Source organism: Pyrus communis, chromosome 10 (assembly GCF_041283825.1).
Source record: "Pyrus communis isolate YQ-2024b chromosome 10, ASM4128382v1, whole genome shotgun sequence".
NCBI lineage: Eukaryota > Viridiplantae > Streptophyta > Magnoliopsida > Rosales > Rosaceae > Pyrus > Pyrus communis.
This window is the reverse complement of record NC_142574.1, coordinates 18,116,671-18,137,577: the sequence shown is the minus strand read 5'-3', so window position 1 is coordinate 18,137,577 and position 20,907 is coordinate 18,116,671. Positions and strand designations below refer to the sequence as shown.

Here is a 20,907-nt window from a genome sequence, read left to right as displayed (position 1 = left end):
TTTCTTTTTAATGGAAGTACTTTTAGCAGCAGCACTTAATAAGTAAAAGTGTTGTCCACAATAGTAATCCTAAACGAGCCTTGGTGAAAACCTAACGCAAAAAAGCGCATTCTAGGCAATGTGAAGCATGCCGGGTTTATCACACAGTTCTATCTCAATCACTCACAAATAACCAGTCCTTCACAGCTCTCCCCTTGGCAATGAAACAACCAACATTCTTCCTGTCGATTCTCATCGGACTTGCCATCCGATGCATCATCACCTTAACCAGACCTTTAACCGGCGACTCCCCTCTAACACTGCTATGCTTCCCCAACCCGCAAACGATGACAACCTCTGCCGGGATCACACATTCCCCACAGTTAAACCTGTGTCTCATTCCCTCAAACCACTCTAACATTATCAAGTAAGCCGAACCCAAATGCAAACCATGCAAATCCAACTTAGCCTCCAAAGACTCCCACACCATCACCTCCTCCAAAACCGTTGATCCAACCAACTCTTTAACCACCAAACCCTCATCACCATTCAAAACCCCATTGAGTTCTTCAATCGAACACGGAACATCCTTCGGATCTTGCAGCATTGCCATGATCGTAGGGCACGAATTCAAGACTGAATTGTAAGTCCTAATAGAGAAAGGAAGCCTCAAAATTTTCATTTTTCGGAGCCACAGAACCATTGCAGCCAGCTCACTATAAGCTCCATATGACGAAAGAACCATATTTGAACAGATTGTATCAACAGCAAGCCCTTGCTCCTCCATGTTCTCCACAACTTTCAGCATTTCTTCAAAAAGTCCTAATCTTCCATACCCATAAACTACAGATCTGAACTCGAAAACCGATGGTTTGAGTCCTTTAACCATCATTTCCTCAATCAAAATGTCTGCTTCCTGTGGTCGATCCATCGCGCATAAACCCCCAACCATCGATTCAAAAGCCCGGCGCTTAACATAAACAGAGGAAGAATTATGAAGAAGCTGATAGAGGTAACTGTAGGTACTATCAAATCCATGCTTTGAACTTAGCTTAGAGTGTGATTCAAGCAACTGGCAATGAAAAAGAGCAAGCTCCCGTTCTCTGGATCCTAATTTGGATATGGTTTCGGAGATTAGAGCTTCAGATTGGCTGTGCAGGCCTTGCTTGTCGAGCTGGGCAACAAGGGATGCCACCAACTTGGGATTCCATTCAAACCAAGACTCTTCTGTGATTTTTGAGTACAACTGCAAAAACCCAATTCAAAAACTTAGCTGAAATTGTAGAGCTGAAAAGTAATTGCTTGTTTGGATGCTGAGAAAACAAAACGTTGACGGATAATTGGATTTTGTTGGAAACCCAATTAAGACATAGCAAAAGATTTAGCTTAGAGAGAGAGAGAGAGAGGGAGGGGTGTAACTTACAGGGAAGGCAAGGGAGGAGAGATGGGGGGGAGTGGAGTCAGGAGAGAGAAAACTTGACAAGCAAAATAAAATTACAATTGAATCCATGGCACAAATTTGTACACATGGCACAAATTTGACAAGCAAAATAATGATGTCGTTGGCACACCATCACTTAAAAGCCAAATCAACATTTTGATTAACATACGTATGATATTGTAATTTGTAACTAAATTACAAGTTTATGTATGACATTTTAATATTTGAAAATGAAGTATGAGACTACAATTGAATCCAAACTTGAGACCATAAAATGCAATTGCACCCTTTTATGTGATATAACATGTCCCTACTTATATGACTCATTGTATATAAGACTTTTTCTGTTGCGTGTGAGGGAGTTGACACATAGGGCAACCTTATACAAGACTCTCAGTAACCATGTTACAGCCTTGAGGAGGCTGCTCGCGAGCGGTTGGCTATAACAAAATTTAAGTGCAACCGAGTGTATGTATCTCTTACATCATTGTTTAAAAAATTTGCTTTCTTAATTGTACGCGCCAAATGCTTTCATGCAATTAAGTTATAACTTTCGAGAGACGCTGTCCTTCAATGACTCTCATTCGGAGAATGATTCTCGGCAATGCAAACGGCGTCGTATTCCGACTCATCACTGTACCTCAAGGTCTCCGTCTTCGTCCACTCGCCATCCCCATATCCAATCCTGCGTCCGTACGGTCCTCTCGTTTTGCCTCAACTTCGAAACCCAGAAGTTCCACTCAGACCCGAGACGGTAAAAACTTCTTCGCATTGAACAAAAGGATCTCCCATTTGATCCGAACCGGTCACATAGCCCAAGCCAGGGAAGTGTTTGATCAAATGCCTCAACGAAATGTGGTGACTTGGAATTCAATGATTACTGGGTACGTAAAACGCAGAGAGATGGTGAAGGCGCGCAAGCTGTTCGACGAAATGCCTGAGAGAGACGTTGTAACCTGGAATTTGATGATATCAGGGTATATATCTTGTCGCGGGAGTAGGTACATTGAGGAGGGGAGGATTTTGTTTGATGAAATGCCAGAAAGGGATTGCGTTTCTTGGAACACAATTATTAGTGGGTATGCTAAGAACGGGAGAATGGCTGAGGCGTTAGACCTTTTTAATAGAATGCCGGAGCAGAGTGTTGTTTCTTGGAATGCAATGATTACTGGGTTTTTACAGAATGGTGGCGTTGTGCATGCGATTGAGTTCTTCGAGAGAATGCCAGAACGAGATGGGGCTTCTCTTAGTGCGCTTGTTTCGGGGCTTATTCAGAATGGCAAACTGGATGAAGCTGCGAGGATAATTATCGAGTGTGGGAATAAGGATGATGGAAGAGAAGATTTGGTGCATGCTTATAATACGTTGATTGCAGGTTATGGTCAGAGAGGATGGGTTGAAGAGGCACGGAAGCTTTTTGATCAAATCCCGTTTTCACACAAAAAGGGAAAGGAGGGCAATGGGAAATTTGAGAGAAATGTTGTGTCATGGAATTCAATGATTATGTGCTATGTGAAAACTGGAAATGTTGTTTCTGCCAGGGAACTTTTTGACCAAATGGTAGAACGAGACACCTTTTCGTGGAATACCATGATCAGTGGCTATGTTCATGTGTCAGATATGAAAGAGGCCTCTAGCCTCTTTAGTATAATGCCAAATCCTGATGCACTCTCTTGGAATTCGTTGATCTTAGGCTATGCCCAAGTCGGTTCTTTAGAACTGGCTCGTGATTATTTTGAGAAGATGCCCCAAAAGAACCTGGTCACTTGGAACTCCATGATAGCAGGGTATGAGAAAAATAAGGACTTTGTAGGAGCAGTCAATCTCTTTTCTCGGATGCAACCCGAAGGAGAGAAACCTGATAGACACACTTTGTCTTCAGTTCTCAGTGTGAGCACTGGGTTGGTGGATCTAAATCTTGGCATGCAGATTCATCAGCTGGTGACAAAGACGGTTATTGCAGATGTGCCAATAAACAACTCCCTTATAACAATGTATTCGCGATGTGGTGCGATAAAAGAGGCACAGACTATTTTTGATGAAATGAAACTGCAGAAAGATGTGATCTCTTGGAATGCAATGATTGGAGGCTATGCATCTCATGGTTTTGCTGCAGAGGCTTTGGAACTTTTCGGTTTGATGAAGAGGTTAAAGGTGCAGCCTACTTATATAACATTTATCGCAGTGTTGAATGCATGTGCTCATGCAGGATTAGTTGAAGAAGGCCGGAGTCAATTTAAATCCATGATTAGTGAATTTGGCATTGAGCCAAGTGTTGAACACTATGCCTCCCTTGTGGACAACATCGGTCGGAATGGGCAGCTTGCGGAGGCTATGGATTTGATCAATAGCATGCCATTTGAACCAGACAAGGCTGTATGGGGAGCATTATTAGGTGCTTGTAGAGTGCATAACAATGTAGAGTTGGCCCGTGTTGCAGCTGAAGCATTAATGAGACTCGAACCTGAAAGCTCAGCTCCATATGTACTGTTATACAATATGTATGCTGATGTTGGACAATGGGATGATGCAGCGGATGTGAGATTAATGATGGAAAAGAATAATGTAAGAAAGCATGCAGCCTATAGTCGAGTTGAGTCTTCCAATTTGTAAGGATTTTCCTGAGCTGATTGCATGAAGACCTCGGACTGGAAAGACAGCTGTGGGCTAACTGGGTATGAATCGGGTTATGCAGACGCAATGAGCTTCGATGAATAGTATGAACACTTTTTCAGGTGCCAATCTGATGGATATGAAAGCATACATGTTGCTACTGTAATGTTTAACAAGACCTTGCTGCTTCTTCGTATTTGGCGTACAAGTCAGAGTAACTGACAGAATTTTGAGATCGGTGACGGAAACAGGTGAGAAGCGGGTACATTGTTAATTTAACCTCTGCCAAGTCCTTACCGGTGAAGTACGGTAAATATGTTGTCTATCTACTCTAGAACCGTGGAAGTTGACAAACTGTATTTTCCTTTTACCCTCCTCTGGATAGGATCTGCGGTCTCGTGGGAGAGCCAAACTTAAAGGTGTTGTTGATATACAGAAATGCATCCAGAGAGTTCAAGAATGTTTTTTGTACTCATCAAGAGATGGAAAAGTCTAATGCGTCTCGGGTTTTGTTACCTTCGATACTGGTCAGAGTAATCTGGCCATAAATTTGTGTTATAGTAGCAATTTTATGAAGTTTTCACCGGCCAGTCAGCTGTGTATTTGCTATTGTACTTTAAAATGGAAAACGAGGTTGATAATTACAGGGCTTACTCATTTCTGTACGTCTTAAGACGAGAGAAACTAACTTCAAGAACTGAAGTTCAAAAAAGCCTAAACCCCAAACCCTCTTAAATAGGGCCTAACATGTAAGGCCTAGGCTTTGCCGATCCCCATTAGAGAGGGCCTAGGCTTACATATAAGGCCCTATTTAGCAGGGTTTACGGTTTATGTTTTCTTTTTTGTTACGTGTTCTTGCGCAAGCTGAAAATTGGTAAACTATAACAGAGGATGAGATCCTTTCAGCAAGTGACTTGATTGGAGGAGGCTCTACAGATCGTAATGATCTGTTAATCCTTTTGTAGCATTTTTGTTACCTGAAAATTTTCAAAATGTAATGGCTCGTTGAGTCTTTCCAGATGCCAATGAGCAAACTTATATGATAAGCCCATCCGGTTCTTAATGCATGGTGGTGATGTTGATGGTGCTTTTTTTTCAAATGTTTGGCTTTTTTCTTTCTTTTCTTGTTTTGTTTCAAATTTGTTTGCAGTGCCAAGTGCTGATGAATATACTCGACTTTTTTATGTATGCAACTACAAATGGGATGGATCATCCACTTGATTGGTGACTTACAAGTGGGAAATAGAGTTGATATGTCTTTCTAAGCCCCCGATATCGCTTAGTGGTTCAGGTGTTCTTGGACTTTGCAGGATGGTCTATAAAGTTGAATAATGTTGTATGCTAGTCAGGATGCTTAGTTCGTACCGGGGAGAACTCATCTCCCGGTCGGGACCTTGTAGAGCTAATACTGACATTTGAGCCCAACAGTGACGATTCTTTAGGAGATGAAGGAGCCGTCGCTAGCTTGGATGATTTATTTAGTTGAGTTATGATGGCAATGACGGCAAGGAATTGTTGGGAGTAATTGTAAATAATTGGGGATCAATTTTCTCTTTTGGAAATTTTCATGTTACTGGTTATCTTATATTTCATGTTTTCTTATTCATTTGTGGTTTTCTAATATTTTCGATTTATGCATGAATTTGGAGATTATGTATTTGTTTTCTGTATTAATCTAGCGTTACTAAGCTCGCTTTTTGTGTCTCACTTTAAAGAGTTTAGGAGTGGATATCATTTTCCTTTTCCAACTTGAGTGAACAACACTAAGGTCTAGTATGGAGTTCAGGATTCCAATGGGATGAATAATTCGCGTTGTAGGAAGAAATGAAAAAATTGTGAAGGTGGAAAATGGATTATTCATTAAGGAAAACTTATCGATTTCAATTCTCTTCACAATGGTAAGATTAGAAGAGATATGTTCTATTCATATCTATCTTGTTTTAACCTCCGCATAATGAAAATCATTCACTTGTACTTTAACAATATCTTAAATTTTATGAGTTTGTCCAATTTATTTCAATCCTAAGCATCAACCGAGCTCTAAAGATTTTAGCAAATGAATTATATCGATAAGTTATTTGGACGCCCCTATCACATTTAAAGACTTATCATTAAGAAACCAAAGAAATAAAAAAATTTAGTGACGGCAGCCTTTGTTGAGTGTAACCGAAAAAGAAAGAGCGACGAAAGAAATTTCCTTTAGATCTAGGTCATGTGTTTGACATCCCCTTCTATAATATCATTTTTATCAATAGATAAAAAAAATGAATAAAACGCTTGTAGCTCAAATGCTTAAATGAATTCGACTCTTGAAATTGGATATTTAAAACATCGTATGCCATAAATAAGGCAAAATGAGCCGGTTGGGCCTCCAATCCAAACACAGAACCTGACCCAAACAGACCATCAGGTCTAGCCCAGGAGGGCCAAATGATGCTAAATCCTCACGTCCACGTAACTCCCGCGATATTTTTTTTCAACGACGACTTTTATCAACCCTCCGACTCGACTCACCGAGTCGCCATCGATCTTCATCTTCTTCGTCTGAGATTCTGGAATCAGCTGCTTTCTGCAGATTCCCATGGAAGCCTTAATGAGCTCGGCTTCTCCTACAATCACGTCGTCCGCTTCTTCCTTGTCCGTTTTCTCCCCCCGAAAGTCCCTCCCTTCACGGCCCTTTCAACTCCCGCTCGCCTCCAAAGGTAAAATCTTCCTTCCATTTCCCTCTTATACTTCGTTTTGTTGCCAATTAATCAATGAAATTTCGAAATTTTATGAGAGTGGTTTGAGATTCCGAGTTTCCTTGGATTTTCCGGCAACCAGACACGGGAATTTGTTGTTTTATCTCATCAGAATGGAGATTTTCGGTTTCAGGAAACGAGAACGAGTCCAATCCGAAATCAGATTCCAAAGAAATCAATCGCCTTCCGATTCTCAGCAATCGCCATCTCTCCCTCTCACCACTCTCCAAGGTACTCTCTCTCCCAATTGCACAAGCTTTTATTTTTGAAACATTTATTTTGTTTGGATAAATTGGTGGAGGAGATCAGGGAAAGATCAGAAACCAAAATATTCATGCGAAATCTATGTGTTTTGTCATCAAATTATGCATTTAATAATTAACTAACTTGTCTCAGTGATTGAGGTGATGATTATTTTGTTGTGTATAAGCATTGATTGTTTATTTTGTGTTGAATGAAAATTGATTTGCCGAAAACATGATGTTAGGATGCGGCAATGGGACTGGTAATGGGTGCGGCAACAGGAAGAGGGTGGACTACAGGTTCTGGAATGGAAGGCCCTCCTGCCCCTGCTGGGGTTCAGACAGAGTCAAGCACAGAGAATGTCTCCACTTTTCCCTGGTCTCTCTTTACAAAATCGCCTCGCCGGAGGATGCTTGTGGCTTTTACTTGTAACATTTGTGGGCAGAGGACAACGCGGGCAATTAACCCCCATGCTTACACTGACGGCACCGTCTTTGTGCAGGTAGTAAATTAGGCTTTAATCATGGTGCTACGTATTGACGGACTATTTTCTAAGTCCTTATTTTGTGTATTCGATATGATTTCAAATGGGGAAAAGTTAGATAGGTAAAAGGTGAAAAAATTGATTTGGTTAAGAACATTAAACAATGCAATTGGGGGAGAAGTGAGTATCAAATTTGGGGTAAACCTACATGATACGTTACTGAGCATCTTTTGGTGGTGACTTTGGACAAGTAATTCAAGAGTTTTCGATAATAAATTATATTGCGGTTGAATTGAGCGTTTAATTGAGTATTATGAGTGTACTGGGCTGAAGGAAAAGATATGGTTGATAAGAACCTAACTGTTATGTTTTGTTTTCTCCTGGTTCTGCAGTGTTGTGGATGCAATGCATTTCATAAGCTCGTGGATAATTTGAACCTGTTTCATGAGATGAAGTGCTATGTGAGTCCAGGTTTTAATTACAAAGGTAACGGATGGGAATCTGTTAACTTCAAGTATCTGGAGATGGATGATGATGATGCTAATGATGACATATTTCCCATCCAATGAGGTGGATTGACTGCTTCAGGAGTATGTATATTCTGCGATATTATGTTGGAATCATTGCTTAGTCTTCACATGTATATGTCACTGTCTAGGTTTATCCTTGATGTCACATTTCTAAAATTCAGCATTGTATTCTCTAGATTATTTACGGCTTAGTAAGAGATGTTTGAACGGCAGAAACGCTTATTAAGATGACTCTTATTTGGAGCTTATGTATAGTATTGTCGAACAATGTGCAAATCTGAATGCAATGCCTGAATTTTCAATGACTTCTTAAACTGTGGAATAATTTATCCCTTTTAGTATACTGTTGTGTGATTGTCTGCTGCAAATTGTTGCGCTATATATTTAAACATGAGCAATCCCTTGTGGGTGCTGTCTTGAACTTAAGGTGTTTAGTGTTCAGTTATTTTCTATTTTTATTGCATTGTTTCTTTGCCTTTTATCTGAATGATTTCATTCCGACATCTACTTCTTCGAATGGACAAACTTTCCATTCTCTTTAACTGAGCAGGCTTTTCTCCTCCTCCCTGTACTTGCTCTTTTCCATCACCATCTTGACCAACTTTGCAAGATGATGTCACTCAATGGTTGCCCGGTCAATCCTTCGTGCAACCTCAACACCCAAACCCACTTCATTTTCCTGCATCTGGGAGTTGAATCACCGCTCTCCAGGCCTCCGCACAAAGGCCACACAGTAATCTGTATCACTGAATCCTTTCCGGCACAGAGATCCATCCACAGTTTATAGAAATGCGTTCTATAGAGGTGAATATATTATACACTGTCAAAAGAGTTTTGCCAGCTAGAATTTTTCTTTGTTCGTATACTTGCTTTTGGAAATCAGTTTAGGGCGAGTTTTCTGGTGGCGGATAACATTAGTTTCACCTGTAAGATTGGTCATGTAATGCTCTATGCTCCTGTTATATCTTGCACAGAGATCAATTCCTGAATTTACGTTCTTGGAAAATTTATCTGATCAAAACTTTTGTTGCATGATATAATACAGACATGCAGAAAAGGGGCAATTGAAATTTTGTATATAATAATCTTGTAACGTTATAAATACCGATACACAAAAGAAAGAAATATAGAAGAACACCAGGGTACAAACTGATTTTTACTGAATTTACCTATATATATATGCTTGCGTCATCTCATTTACCGTGTAGCCTGGTTGATTTTAACTACGCCCCCGCCTTGTGTAACCTGGCTGATTTTAACTACGCCCTGTCAAGGCGGACGCTGCGGGTTCCGGCCACCCGTTAGCTTTGAGATTCTGGCAGGCATAAGCTTTATCTTGTTCTTAGGATTCTGATGTGGATTAAAGGGCTCCATAAGATGAAACTTTATTTATTTATTTTTTCTGGGAAGAAAAGGTATTGCTGTAAGTTAGAATTCTGTATAATTTGAATTCTGACTAGGGAGATTCCACGCAGATGGTGTTGCTGGTTTTGTGAGGAGAAGCCCTTATCATTAGGCTCTGAACGAAGGCAATCATCTGCACAAATAAATTAATTAATTAAATAAAAATATGAAATGAAAAATTCTACTTGTCAAGAAAATGCATGGGAATTATTCTTACCGTTGCAAGGCCAATGCACAGAATACTGAAGCCAGGGAAATAAAATGGTGCTTCTTCAGACAGGAATAATGCTGGATATATATGTATATTTAATAGGACAAATTGGTCAAATTTTGGATTTACAGCATTTATCTACCCAAAAATCACAAGTAAAAAATAATAAATGATAAATTCCACGAATACCTGTTAGAGGACTGAAAATTAATGGAGAAACAATGTTGGCAAAGGAGCTTATGCCTGAAATGCATCCTTGAGCCTTTCCCTGAACATGAATTTTGCTTTTTAAATAAGTCGATTAAAACATGTATGAACATGAGCGCCTCTGAAATATTTGATAAAAAAAGAAAAAAAAATTGCAATGTTTTGTAGAAGCATTTCCAAGTGCTTTTTCAGAAAGCACTTAGGTTTTTAATGAAAATTCCTACGCTTACGAGGAAAGTGCTTCTTACATGCCCTAAGTCTACTAAAGTCCTTGGTAAATTACCTGATCATTGAGTCCAACTTGTTTTGATGCGATGCTGCGTATCTGTGAGTCAGAAAATTTTCACCGTCAGTCCGCCATAGTTCTTCAGCTAAGATAGAGAAAAATAATTTTTACCAAGATTAAAGCAAAAACATACACTTGGCTGCACTAAAAATCCAAAAACAGAAAACAGAGTCGCAGCATAAGGAACCTGCAACATTTGAACATCTCTTTCAACGACTTTATAAAACAAAAGAAACGTAAATATGTGAAGAAACATGTACTGAAGGAAGTTTGCAAGTTCAGCAATGGAAGATTTACCCAAACTGCCCATGAAATGCTGTTAAGAAACATCTGCACAAGGCCAGATCTAAGAGTCAGAAATGTTTTTGAATCAATGATTCGATATACAGTGAGAGCTATGCTATAGGTTTTGAATCAATATATAGTGAGAGCTATGCTACAGGCCATCTGTAGTTCACGTGTGCATGTGTGATTTATGAGTGTAGGTCACTATGGAATCGACATTTGGTCATAAATCACATGTGCACATGGGTAATTTCTAACCATAGATCACTATTGGACCACATTCAACCTATGCTCATAAGTCACACGCTCATGCATGGACAACTGACCTTATTAAAATCCTATGTTACGATCTCAAAATCATGAGTTAACACTTGACAGTGACACATTCAATTAGAGGATCGTAAGAGTTGAAGCAAAGGCACATACATTCATACTGCCCATTATGAGCCCAATTGCAAGCAACTTTTCCTCTCCAATCGCAGTTGCCAACATTGGCATGAAAAGCAGCTGCAGAAGTCACAAACAGAAAATTAAGAAATCTATTTATAAGAGGTATATAAATATACATGTACATATATTATGTGTATATATATAATTATAAATATATGTACATATATGTGTGTGTGTGTATAAAATGTAGCAGCAGAAGGTTGGGTATTGCTAGCCTGTGATATGGTCCCTGATATCCCAACAATCAGCATTAGATCTGCAAACTGATTCTTGTTGAAGTGGAAACGAGCCTTTAAGAAATACTGCACGGTAAAAACTGAGGTTAAAATTCGGGTTTCGAGCAACTAAAAAGACTATGAAAGTTGGAAACTAGGGTAAATAAAATTGTACCATTAATGAAGCTTGCATGCCACCCTCTGCCAGGCTCTGAAAGAAGGAAACAACTGCTGCTTGTGACAGAATCTTACTGCAACACACAGGGTTTAACAAGTTATCTTAGTAAGATACGGGATTTTACTACATGTGATGATATTTGACACAAATTTTACAAAACTCTTACCTACTCCTCAGTAGGGAAATCAAATCTCCTGGAGATGGAATTTTCTTAAATACTTGTATCGTTTTCGGCGAGTAGACATCGCCTTCATCAACAACTTCTGGTACTCCTCCTTTCAAGATGGGCTGCCTCAAAGTACTATCATCGCCCGGCAAGCTCTCCTTGAGAAAAATTCTCATGTAGATAGTTGAAAGCATTGATGCAAAGGCAGCAACCTAAGTCATATATAAACAAGAATTTGAATTATTTGAATTATCACGAAGATTAATAGGTATAGTAGGACTTATTGGTGCAGGTTGGGAATGAACACCTGAAATGTTGAAGCAGTGGAGAGGAAACGAGCTGCTAAGGTTCCACATACAAATGCTGCTGAGGTAAATCCAGCAAGAATTCCAAATGCAGATATTCGTTCTCTCTCTGAAACATTGTCGGCCTGGAATTAATACAGCAATTTTATACGTCATTTTAGCAATGAGAGATCAAATTAATGCCCCTCCTCAAAGTATGCCATGACTCATAACTAATGAAAAACAAATATGCAATAACTTGTTTAATCATACATCATATATAGTTAACTTGTTTAATCATGCAATAGTTTGTTTTAGGCAACTAACTGACTCTGGAAAAACTTAACACGTCAAAGAATAAGATAACAATGTATATGAAGCTAACACTCTCCATTTAAGTACAATTTGATCCCTGCAAATAAAACTAGAACTATTGATACCATACTAAATAAGCGCTAGATTCTCAAATATGAAGTTGCTCAATTAATTAAGACCAACATTACACTCAAGTTATCAATTACTTGAATAGTACAATACAAGTGGATTTAGGGACTGCATATTTATACATACCACATAAGCAAGGGTGAGGCAGTTGATGCTGCCTTCACCTACCAAGGCAGTTACTGTCCTCAGCACATAGTAGGCATAAAAGAAGCTTGTCTTCCTGCTATACGCCAATATCGCTACCAAAAAAGAAGACAAAGAAAGGGCATATTATCAGTGCTATCTTCTCATCTACATTAATACTTGGAGACAAGAAATTAAAAAGTCAGAGAGCATCGCTGCCCACCAAAAGTGGACAAGAAGAACACAATTCGAAACAGTGAAAAATTGAGGGATTGAAGTTTGACCAGTATACCTACACCCCACAAGAAAGAAAAATATCTAGTCAAAACAAATGTGTACGAGTTTCTTATCTAATATATTGAAGTGGTTATTTATGTACTTTTTTTTCACACATTTTTTTTTGTTAATTTTTATCATTTGATTTTTTTTTAATTCATTCAATTTGATGACGAAAAACTGAGAAGAGCTTGTATAAGGTAAAAAAAAACGTGTGAATATCATCATCCTTCTCGAAAATGTCAAAAGCTATTTTAATACAATTTTAAAAATCACATCCTATTATCAGTTCATTAAAGTCGTAACTTGTGCCACATGTTTGTATTCATTTGTTAATATCAACCATTAAAACATAAATTTTGTGCTTAACAATATATTCAAACTGAGTAGGAATTATTAATATAGTGAAAAGGTGGAACATTCTTGGGTCCAATAATATTGGTACCACGATTAATATTTTTGGGTCTAATAATAATATTGGTATCACGATTAATATTTTTGGGTCCAATAATAATATTGGTACCACGATTAACATTCTTGAGTCTAATAATATTGGTACCACGATTAAAGTATGAAATTGAAATGGAAACGTGGTGGGCGCATGCAGAAAAGGCTTGCCCTAAAGAAACATAGCTATCATCAAGCAAAAGAAAAAGGAAGAAAATCAGAGAAACCACACACAATTACTAATTAGTAATTAGTGGAATACCAACCTAACGGGACAATGGAGAGGGTCATTGGGATCGTGAGAAGAGACTTCCTTCCATACACATCCGACAAATTCCCAATTAGTGGAGTCATCACCACCGTTCCCAAACCTATCATCTGCATCCAACACACACGCTTATGCGCATTAGTTTATCACCAAATCTCCTTACATATATAATACTAATTCGACTATGTATAATTAATCTTAGAGACTATAAATATGCACGACACACGTTTGTGTTGTAATACTGTGTATTTGAACTATTAATTAAGTTCACTTTTGTCTAAATGTTGCACTGAATCTTGTAATCGACAGTCCGATTAACAATAACCTTGTTTGCCAAAAACGAGTAAGGTCTTTTACAGTGAGTTAAGAAATTTGAGCTGGATTTCTACATACTAAATTTTAAGTTGGATTTCTATAAATTAGAATTAAACTCGCATAGTAGATTTTAAAATTTGAATCTCATAAAAGTGATTTACGTTGTTTAATTTTATAACTTAGTAATTTAATTTCTACGTAATATGACTCTCACAACTATTAAAAACGCACAACATGACAAAAACATTGTGGCAAAAATTAAACTCATACAACTTAATTTCTTTATACGAGAATCAAAATCATATAAACTAGTGTACTACTAAACGACTAAAGAGGACATAACTCCCACGCATTGTTGTGATCTATAATTGTTACCATTGCTTTACTCCTCAGTTCAAGATGGAGGCCCACCTTTGCATGACCGTGTACATTAAGACACATACGTCGCTCCACTCCTCAATTCAAGATGATACCGACCTTAAAAGACCATACATATAAAGTGAGTAAATTATTCCTTCAGATCCGGACATAATCTCATACAATATTTTTAAAATATTACAAATTTATACTTAAACTTCTATTTTAGTTGTAATTTTATACAATATCTTTAACTCCCACTCTTTTGTTGACGTGGTAGTCAATAATATGCCATATATAGAAAATATTTTTTTTAGAAATGTTATCTAAAATTAAAAAAAAAGTTTTGATATTAGCCGACGAGAGAGAGGGGTAGCTGAGCAGACGAGGGAGTGGCAGTGGTGCGATGAAATATTAAATGAATTTAAATAATTATTAGTAATTAAATAATTTTTTCATAATGATTTGGTCATGTGGTACAAGTTGGCAGTCGCGTCATACAAATGTGAAATGTATGGTTATTACGTTATCACTTAACAAATTTTATAAATGTTGCATGAAATTGAAGTGAAATAATAACTAATGTATTCGATTGAAATGTTTAAAAATATAATATAAAACTGCAATTGAACTCAAATATAAAAAAGTAAATTATATAAATACACATACGTCCTAAGTAGCACTCTTAAAAATTAAAATTGCAGCATCATTAGGATTGCGACAGAGATTTGTTTGGTTGCTAGGACATTAAGTGCGGATGCCGCTTCTTTTGTTTTGTATCTGATTAAATTGCATGTAATACTTAAAAGTAATTAATGCGCTCAAATGGTTAAATGTACGAACGACAATATACTGAAACGTATGGACATGGATGGCCAGTTTGGTGGGTATGAAGTTTAGTTGGGAAGATCTATTTGGGGTTTGCAAGCTTCAGTTCACGTACACACGTTTAGAGCAGTTAAAACTCTAGCTCAAATGGTGCACGCATCTGATTTACTTATCAATTGAGATAAAAATCTCGCTATAAAAACAACAAAATTATTTTATTGAAATAGTAAAAATGGAGGTGAAAGTAATAAGGGTAACTTAATTGATATACTCTTTTCCTAAACAAGGTAAAGTTGAAAACTCCTAGCTAGCTAGAATCCATTGAACCCTACCAAAAAGTTGATGTTCTCTTTGTATGAGCTTTTTTTCCTTTTTTCTTTTTCTTTTTCTTCTTCTTAATGTACTTAGTAATTACTTTAACTATTTAATATATAAATTCTTAAATATGCTTGCCGGAACTGATTCCACTTATTTTTTTAGTGAATAATTATTATAAAATGAATTTGCAACATAGCTATAAAATTAACTAAGAAATTTTATGATATCATCGGCGGATTAAACCAAATATCATGATATGCATGCATGAGAGAAAGAGCATAGAAGAATTTCAAGTATATTGATAAATACAACTAAATCAAAATCAAAACTTTATATGGCTCCTCTTCGATATCATCTGTGGAATTAATCAAATGAAAAAGGGAATTAAGGGACATGGAAGTAGAAATTAAGATACATGCATGATTCATGTGTGTGAAGAAGCTAACATATATTATACATGAAAAGGAAACCATAAGGCAGCGACAAATTAATTAACATATATACATTTATATGGTTATATATATGCATGTACATACCGCTTGTTGAAAACCAGAGAGGTAAATGGCAAGGGAGCACTCATCTTGACCAGGGCAAAGAGCCAGCATGGTGATATCAGTTATGGCTGGAATCACCATGAAGCTTGCAAACCCATGTAAAAACACTGTCATAAACAGATGCCTCAGTCCTCCAATGCCCTCCATCTCCATGCCTCTCTCTCTCAACTACTACTTCTACAAATACAGTAAACTTAGGCTTAAAAACGAAAAAGTAGTGTCTCTCTCTGTTAGTTTCTTAACGGTAATGGAGATTGAAGAGTGAACACGTTTCGCTGTGCCTTGCTTGTAAGCATCCGCTTGTGTGTTTGCCTTTTGCTTTGGCTTTTTTACCGTGAGTGGGCACTGGGGAGACAGAGAGATAGAGAAGATGGGAGGTCGGCATATATAAATAAATATATATATATATATATGTATATGTATATATCTGAGTGGGATGGGGAGTTGTGCTAAGGAGAGTGGGGTTGTGGGGATCTTAATTTTAACCGACCAATGAGTCAATGACAAAAAAAAAAAAAAGCGAAACTAATTAATATTTTCGGAGTTGGTAAGTCTATTTGATTGTGGCAACAAGCAGAGTAAAATTCCTCATAATCTCTCCGAATCTAGAATGTGTAGATAACCGTAACTTGTCACCAGTTGTATTCTTTTATCATAAACAAAAAAAAAAAAAAAAAAAAAAAAAACTCAATTTATGTGACATGTGATGAAGAGTATCCAACAAACAAAACTAATTCATGTATAATTCAATGGGAAATTGGCAATATAACAGCGGAATTTTGTTTTGATGTTGTGTAATAATTACTATATAAATTTAAAAAAAATTAAAATTAACCACACAAACTTCAAACTGTGTTACAATTTGGCGCCTACGTTCACTTTCATTCAACTTTACATTGATTAATCCCTACTCAATAAATTTTAACGGTATGTGACAATAACAGCATTTTTTTCAATATCATTCTCATAACGTATAAGACATGATGATTTGAGAAAGAAAAAAAATGGAGAGGAAGTGCAATAGTATTTAGGGCGAAAAAAGTCGCATAAGCGCAATTTTGGCGAAAACAGGGTGTATAGAGTTTGATAAATACGTGTTGACATCTTACAGTTAATGTTAATTTTCATGTCAACATTATAAAATATTGTGCAAAAAAACATGAGGTGACAGAGAGTCCATAGAAAGTCTCACTTTTGAGACAATCACCTTAGCATTTCTCTAAAAAAATGACTCTCTGCCACCTTCAGAGAGTGTCTCCTAAGTGAGAGGTCTTAGGTTTGATTCGTTTGAATCTCGTAGATGGCGAATTCGATACCAAATTAGGTTGTCCACTGTGTGGTTTAGCCTAACTCCCTATCCGCTTAATGTAAAATATATCTTTGTACTCAAAATAATTATAATTAATATGTAACACTACATGATGGTGTTATTAGGTTACGTTGAAAAGTTACCTGGTCAACTTAACTCATCTAAGAGCATCTTTAATGAGAGATGTAAAATGCTTCATAATAAACATTTTACATTTTTGTACCAGAAAATTCTTTAATGGACGAGATGTAAAATATTATTGACATAAAATCTAAGAATTTAAAAAAAAAAAAAAAAAAAAATATATATATATATATATATTAAATAGAGTGACCTTGGTCACAACCAGTCCTTATAAAATCAAAGAAATAAGTTTTATAAACAACATTTGGTAACGTTCTATCTGAAACATGAAGGTTGTTAAATTGAAAGCCAGTACTAGTAATAGCATCTACCATGAAGTATGCTTCTCTATATCTTCAATTATAAACTTAATTTAAATGTCAAGGAACACTGCAAGACCCTAAGATTGAATCTATCACAAGCTTAGAGACTCCCTCCACACAGATTTTCTTGAAGCCTCTACTTCTTATCCATAGTGCATCCCTTATACATCTCCTCTCTTGCGATAAAACCCACATTTACATTTTTCGAAAAAAAAAAGAAAAAAGAATATAGTTTCCACATTTCAACTTCGCAATTTTGAATTGAGCAAGGTTGAAGCTGATCAATTGATAGGACACATAATTTGGGCCCAAAAAGATAGGACCCATAATAATATACTTTATGACTGATGACTGTCAAACATAGTGACTAATCTTGTCCTGAATTAATTATGAATTATAGTTCATGATTGATGACTCTCAAACAAACAAACTAATCTTGTCCTGAATTACTTATGACTTGTGATCTTGCATGAATTACTGCTAGTTTTGTTTTTCTTTCAAAAGTAGGGCATTCAAATTTGTGCTGGTTTTTTTTTTTTTGTTTGGTTTTTGAACCAATAATCTTATCTACATTAAGGGAGATGATGAATTTAACCTCACAATCGGCTAACAGTAATATAATTCAAATTCGCATGTGGTAAATATTGAATCTAAAACCTCAAACTTACTAATGAAAAGAAATATATTTGACTGTGTTACTGAGTAGCATTATTAATTTCTGCATCAACTGTATACGAGACCAAAGCTTCCATAATACAACTGGTCCACATATAGGATATTTACAAGCGTCGGTTGGCTTGGCCAAACGAATTCACTGTTAAAGGTATACCGCAACGTCAGCTAAAAGATCCCAGCGGACTTGTTTGTCCTTTTGGGTGTTTGGGTCCTAAGGATGTAGGTCTGGCTCTGAGATTTGATTGATTCACCGCAAAGTATAATTTCCGGTATGCTTCGGCCGAAAGGGGATGTAGCTCAAATGGTAGAGCGCCCGCTTTGCATGCGGGAGGTACAGGGTTCGATCCCCTGCATCTCCATATGTGTAAATTTTTTTTAATTCAGATCAAAATGAAAGTTATTTTGCACCCCTTTGTAAGTGTGTTTGTTTTTAAATATAAAAAATTGAAGTGCACAATGATTTTTTTAGAGTGCCAGTAGCATCTCTCTTCGGTAAATTTGGGCCAATATAGTTTATGATCTTAATAACTAATTATGGGTTGTTTAAATTTGGGTCAAAATATTAATTATCAATGGCTACTATGCCTAAAAACTCAATTAGGGGGCTGTGTATTCTTCTTGGCCTACAAATAAAAGGTGTGTATATGTGTATGCGAATTTCGTTCAGGGTTTGGGAAAGTCTGCTAAAAAAGGTCTCTGATGCCTAAGTTAGAAAAGAAGTAGAGAGAAAAAAAGAACTTGAGAGAGTTTTTGGTAAGTGACGTTTACTCTTGGGAGGGGAGGCTGCAGAGCATACTAGGCAATCCTTGATCACGCAAGTCATTCGCCGTAGACCTGCCAGCTAGTAGTCTTGAAGGCCTCTGTTAGTAAGAGAGCAAAAGCGCCAAACATCCTAGGAAAGACTCCAAAAAGTCGGTGCCCTACCGCCACTAGGCTGGGTATAGCCCAATAACATAACAGGTGGTCCGGAGAGCCCATGGTCTATTAGTGGCATAAAATCTCATTATCTTATGCTAGACTACGTCTTATTCACTTAGGGTACTTATTTGGTCTACTCACAATGTGAAAAGTAAAATCATCGTATTGAGCATATTTTCCACATGTCCTTATGTAACGACCCGTCCTGGATTTTTTTACGACATGTCGAGGGCAATTTTGTAATTTCAATTTGGTTGGGAGATATTTTATCATGGTTGCTTTTTGGTCTTATTTGGTGTGCCAATGGGGCCCATCCTTTTGGCTTTGTCCCCCGGCCCACTCCCTCTTCCCCTTTCCCACTCCCTGTGACTTCCTTCATCTCTCTCTTTTCTTTTCTCTCAGCTCCCTTTTTGCACCTTCTCCTCCCCCGAGCACCACACACATATGCATACACACATATAACAACAACGACCACCACCTTATGACCTTCCCATACATGACCTTGAACACAGGCCACGACCGTGGAGTCCCGATGCTTCGACAATGGCTACCCTACTTTTCATTATCGTCTCTGACGAGTTTCTCGACTTCCCACACGAGGGTAAGGTTCTAAACACCCTTTGAATAGTCTTTCCCTCGTCTCTTGTTGAAGACTAACTCATTCGTGCATGTTTTAGACGTCGAAACGAAAAACCAGTTCGAGGATACTTCCCTAGATTCTGGTGAGAACCCGAAACTTACAGGCTGTTTTTCGGCTAACTCTAGCCACGAGATAGGTATAATATTCTTCATTGTTCCTTGGGCTTTAATTTGGTATATTGTATGACTAGTTTTAGTTAAGATTTAGGGTTGAACAGAGCTTGGAAAGCTCCGGCTTTCTTCTTTGTGGAAACTGGCCTGAAACCGGGTCGACCCAACCCACAAACCCATAACCCAATCCGTAGCCAGCATAACCCAACTACCTGGCCCAAACCCAATTTTGACCCGACCCAAATTCGAACCGGATCCGACTCAACCCGGATGGAATATTCTTGTGTTGACTTTTACGAAATTTGCCTGGGACCTTTCTTAGGGTAATTCGATGCCCTGATTCCAAATATGCGCTCCGTTTTCTCAAATTCAATCATTTTAGTAGAGTTTTATTAATTGGTCCCTTTATGTGCTTAGTTACATTTGTTAGTGGCGTTTCCGTTTTCTTTAGATTGCATTACTCTTCGACGACGGAGTATCTGTGAGTGGAACCCTTCCAAAATGCATGATTTTATTACTAGAAATGCATACATGAAAAACATGATTTTATGACTACGTTTTATGAAACGTTTATGAGTAAATCGGATTTTACGCTTTATGAAATATCATGCTTTATCGAATTTATGTTTATTGGGATATTTATGAACATGGATTTATTGATATGATATTTGAGCTATTGAGCTTCGATGAGATATATTTTGGAAAGATTATGTTCATGATTTTATGTGCTTACTTAGTGGTTATTTATAGTGCGTGCCTACAGGAGAATGATACTTATATGACCTTCGGGCTGGCGATGTAGCACCTTATGGCGATTGTGATACCACTACTAAGCACACTATATATGATATATGTTTTATGAAGGTTTTATGGCATGGTAGGGTTTTCGGAAAACCTATTACTACTTATGCTATATGAGTTTTCTAAAGCTGGGGGTTAGTACGTTGATAAATAATTGTTTTAGCATTACTTATATATAAACTTGGTCCACTCATGTTTTGTTTTACGCCCCCTCAGGACTTAGAATCGAGGCCTACAATCCCAGCGTCAAGGCACTCCTGCATCGGTATCTTCGAGTCCTCTAGGTGTAGGACCCATTCCTTTGTTCGTATATTTTTATAATATTAGTTCTATAGTGTTCTGGATTAGTTGTATGCTCTGA

At 37.4% G+C, this 20,907-nt stretch overlaps 4 protein-coding genes and 1 non-coding gene across 6 annotated transcripts; 3 read left to right on the top strand and 2 right to left on the bottom strand.

The window, feature by feature from the left end:
* On the bottom strand, positions 1–1,489 carry LOC137730291 (pentatricopeptide (PPR) repeat-containing protein). The gene is made up of 2 exons (XM_068469356.2): positions 1,403–1,489; positions 1–1,225 (listed from the first exon to the last, which is right to left on the bottom strand). The coding sequence occupies exons 1-2, from the start codon at positions 1,487–1,489 to the stop codon at positions 155–157; spliced, it is 1,158 nt and encodes a 385-aa protein (XP_068325457.2). The 3' UTR covers positions 1–154.
* A 295-nt stretch (positions 1,490–1,784) lies between these two features.
* On the top strand, positions 1,785–4,674 carry MEF9 (mitochondrial editing factor 9). Its single transcript, XM_088677110.1, has 2 exons — positions 1,785–4,284; positions 4,419–4,674. Exon 1 carries the CDS (start codon positions 1,994–1,996, stop codon positions 4,031–4,033), a length of 2,040 nt encoding a protein of 679 aa, XP_088533236.1. The 5' UTR covers positions 1,785–1,993; the 3' UTR covers positions 4,034–4,284; positions 4,419–4,674.
* Positions 4,675–6,497: 1,823 nt separating this feature from the next.
* Positions 6,498–8,336, top strand: LOC137729110 (uncharacterized). The gene is made up of 4 exons (XM_068467941.2): positions 6,498–6,735; positions 6,908–7,005; positions 7,262–7,519; positions 7,894–8,336. Exons 1-4 carry the CDS (start codon positions 6,615–6,617, stop codon positions 8,068–8,070), a joined length of 654 nt encoding a protein of 217 aa, XP_068324042.2. The 5' UTR covers positions 6,498–6,614; the 3' UTR covers positions 8,071–8,336.
* A 753-nt stretch (positions 8,337–9,089) lies between these two features.
* Positions 9,090–16,036, bottom strand: LOC137729109 (uncharacterized). 2 transcript variants are annotated; one of them, XM_068467940.2, is made up of 15 exons: positions 15,630–16,002; positions 13,966–14,067; positions 13,274–13,385; positions 12,288–12,400; positions 11,741–11,863; positions 11,434–11,645; positions 11,265–11,340; positions 11,090–11,176; positions 10,851–10,931; positions 10,437–10,469; positions 10,273–10,326; positions 10,137–10,178; positions 9,836–9,914; positions 9,653–9,723; positions 9,090–9,568 (listed from the first exon to the last, which is right to left on the bottom strand). In XM_068467940.2, exons 2-15 carry the CDS (start codon positions 14,029–14,031, stop codon positions 9,488–9,490), a joined length of 1,230 nt encoding a protein of 409 aa, XP_068324041.2. In that variant the 5' UTR covers positions 14,032–14,067; positions 15,630–16,002; the 3' UTR covers positions 9,090–9,487. The 2 variants fall into 2 exon arrangements, with proteins under 2 accessions (XP_068324041.2, XP_068324040.2); XM_068467939.2 differs by lacking the exon at positions 13,966–14,067 and having other exon boundaries at positions 15,630–16,036.
* A 2,327-nt stretch (positions 16,037–18,363) lies between these two features.
* TRNAA-UGC (transfer RNA alanine (anticodon UGC)) lies at positions 18,364–18,436 on the top strand. Its single transcript has one exon. It is a non-coding gene; the product is annotated as a tRNA-Ala (tRNA).
* The last annotated feature ends 2,471 nt before the right edge of the window (positions 18,437–20,907 follow it).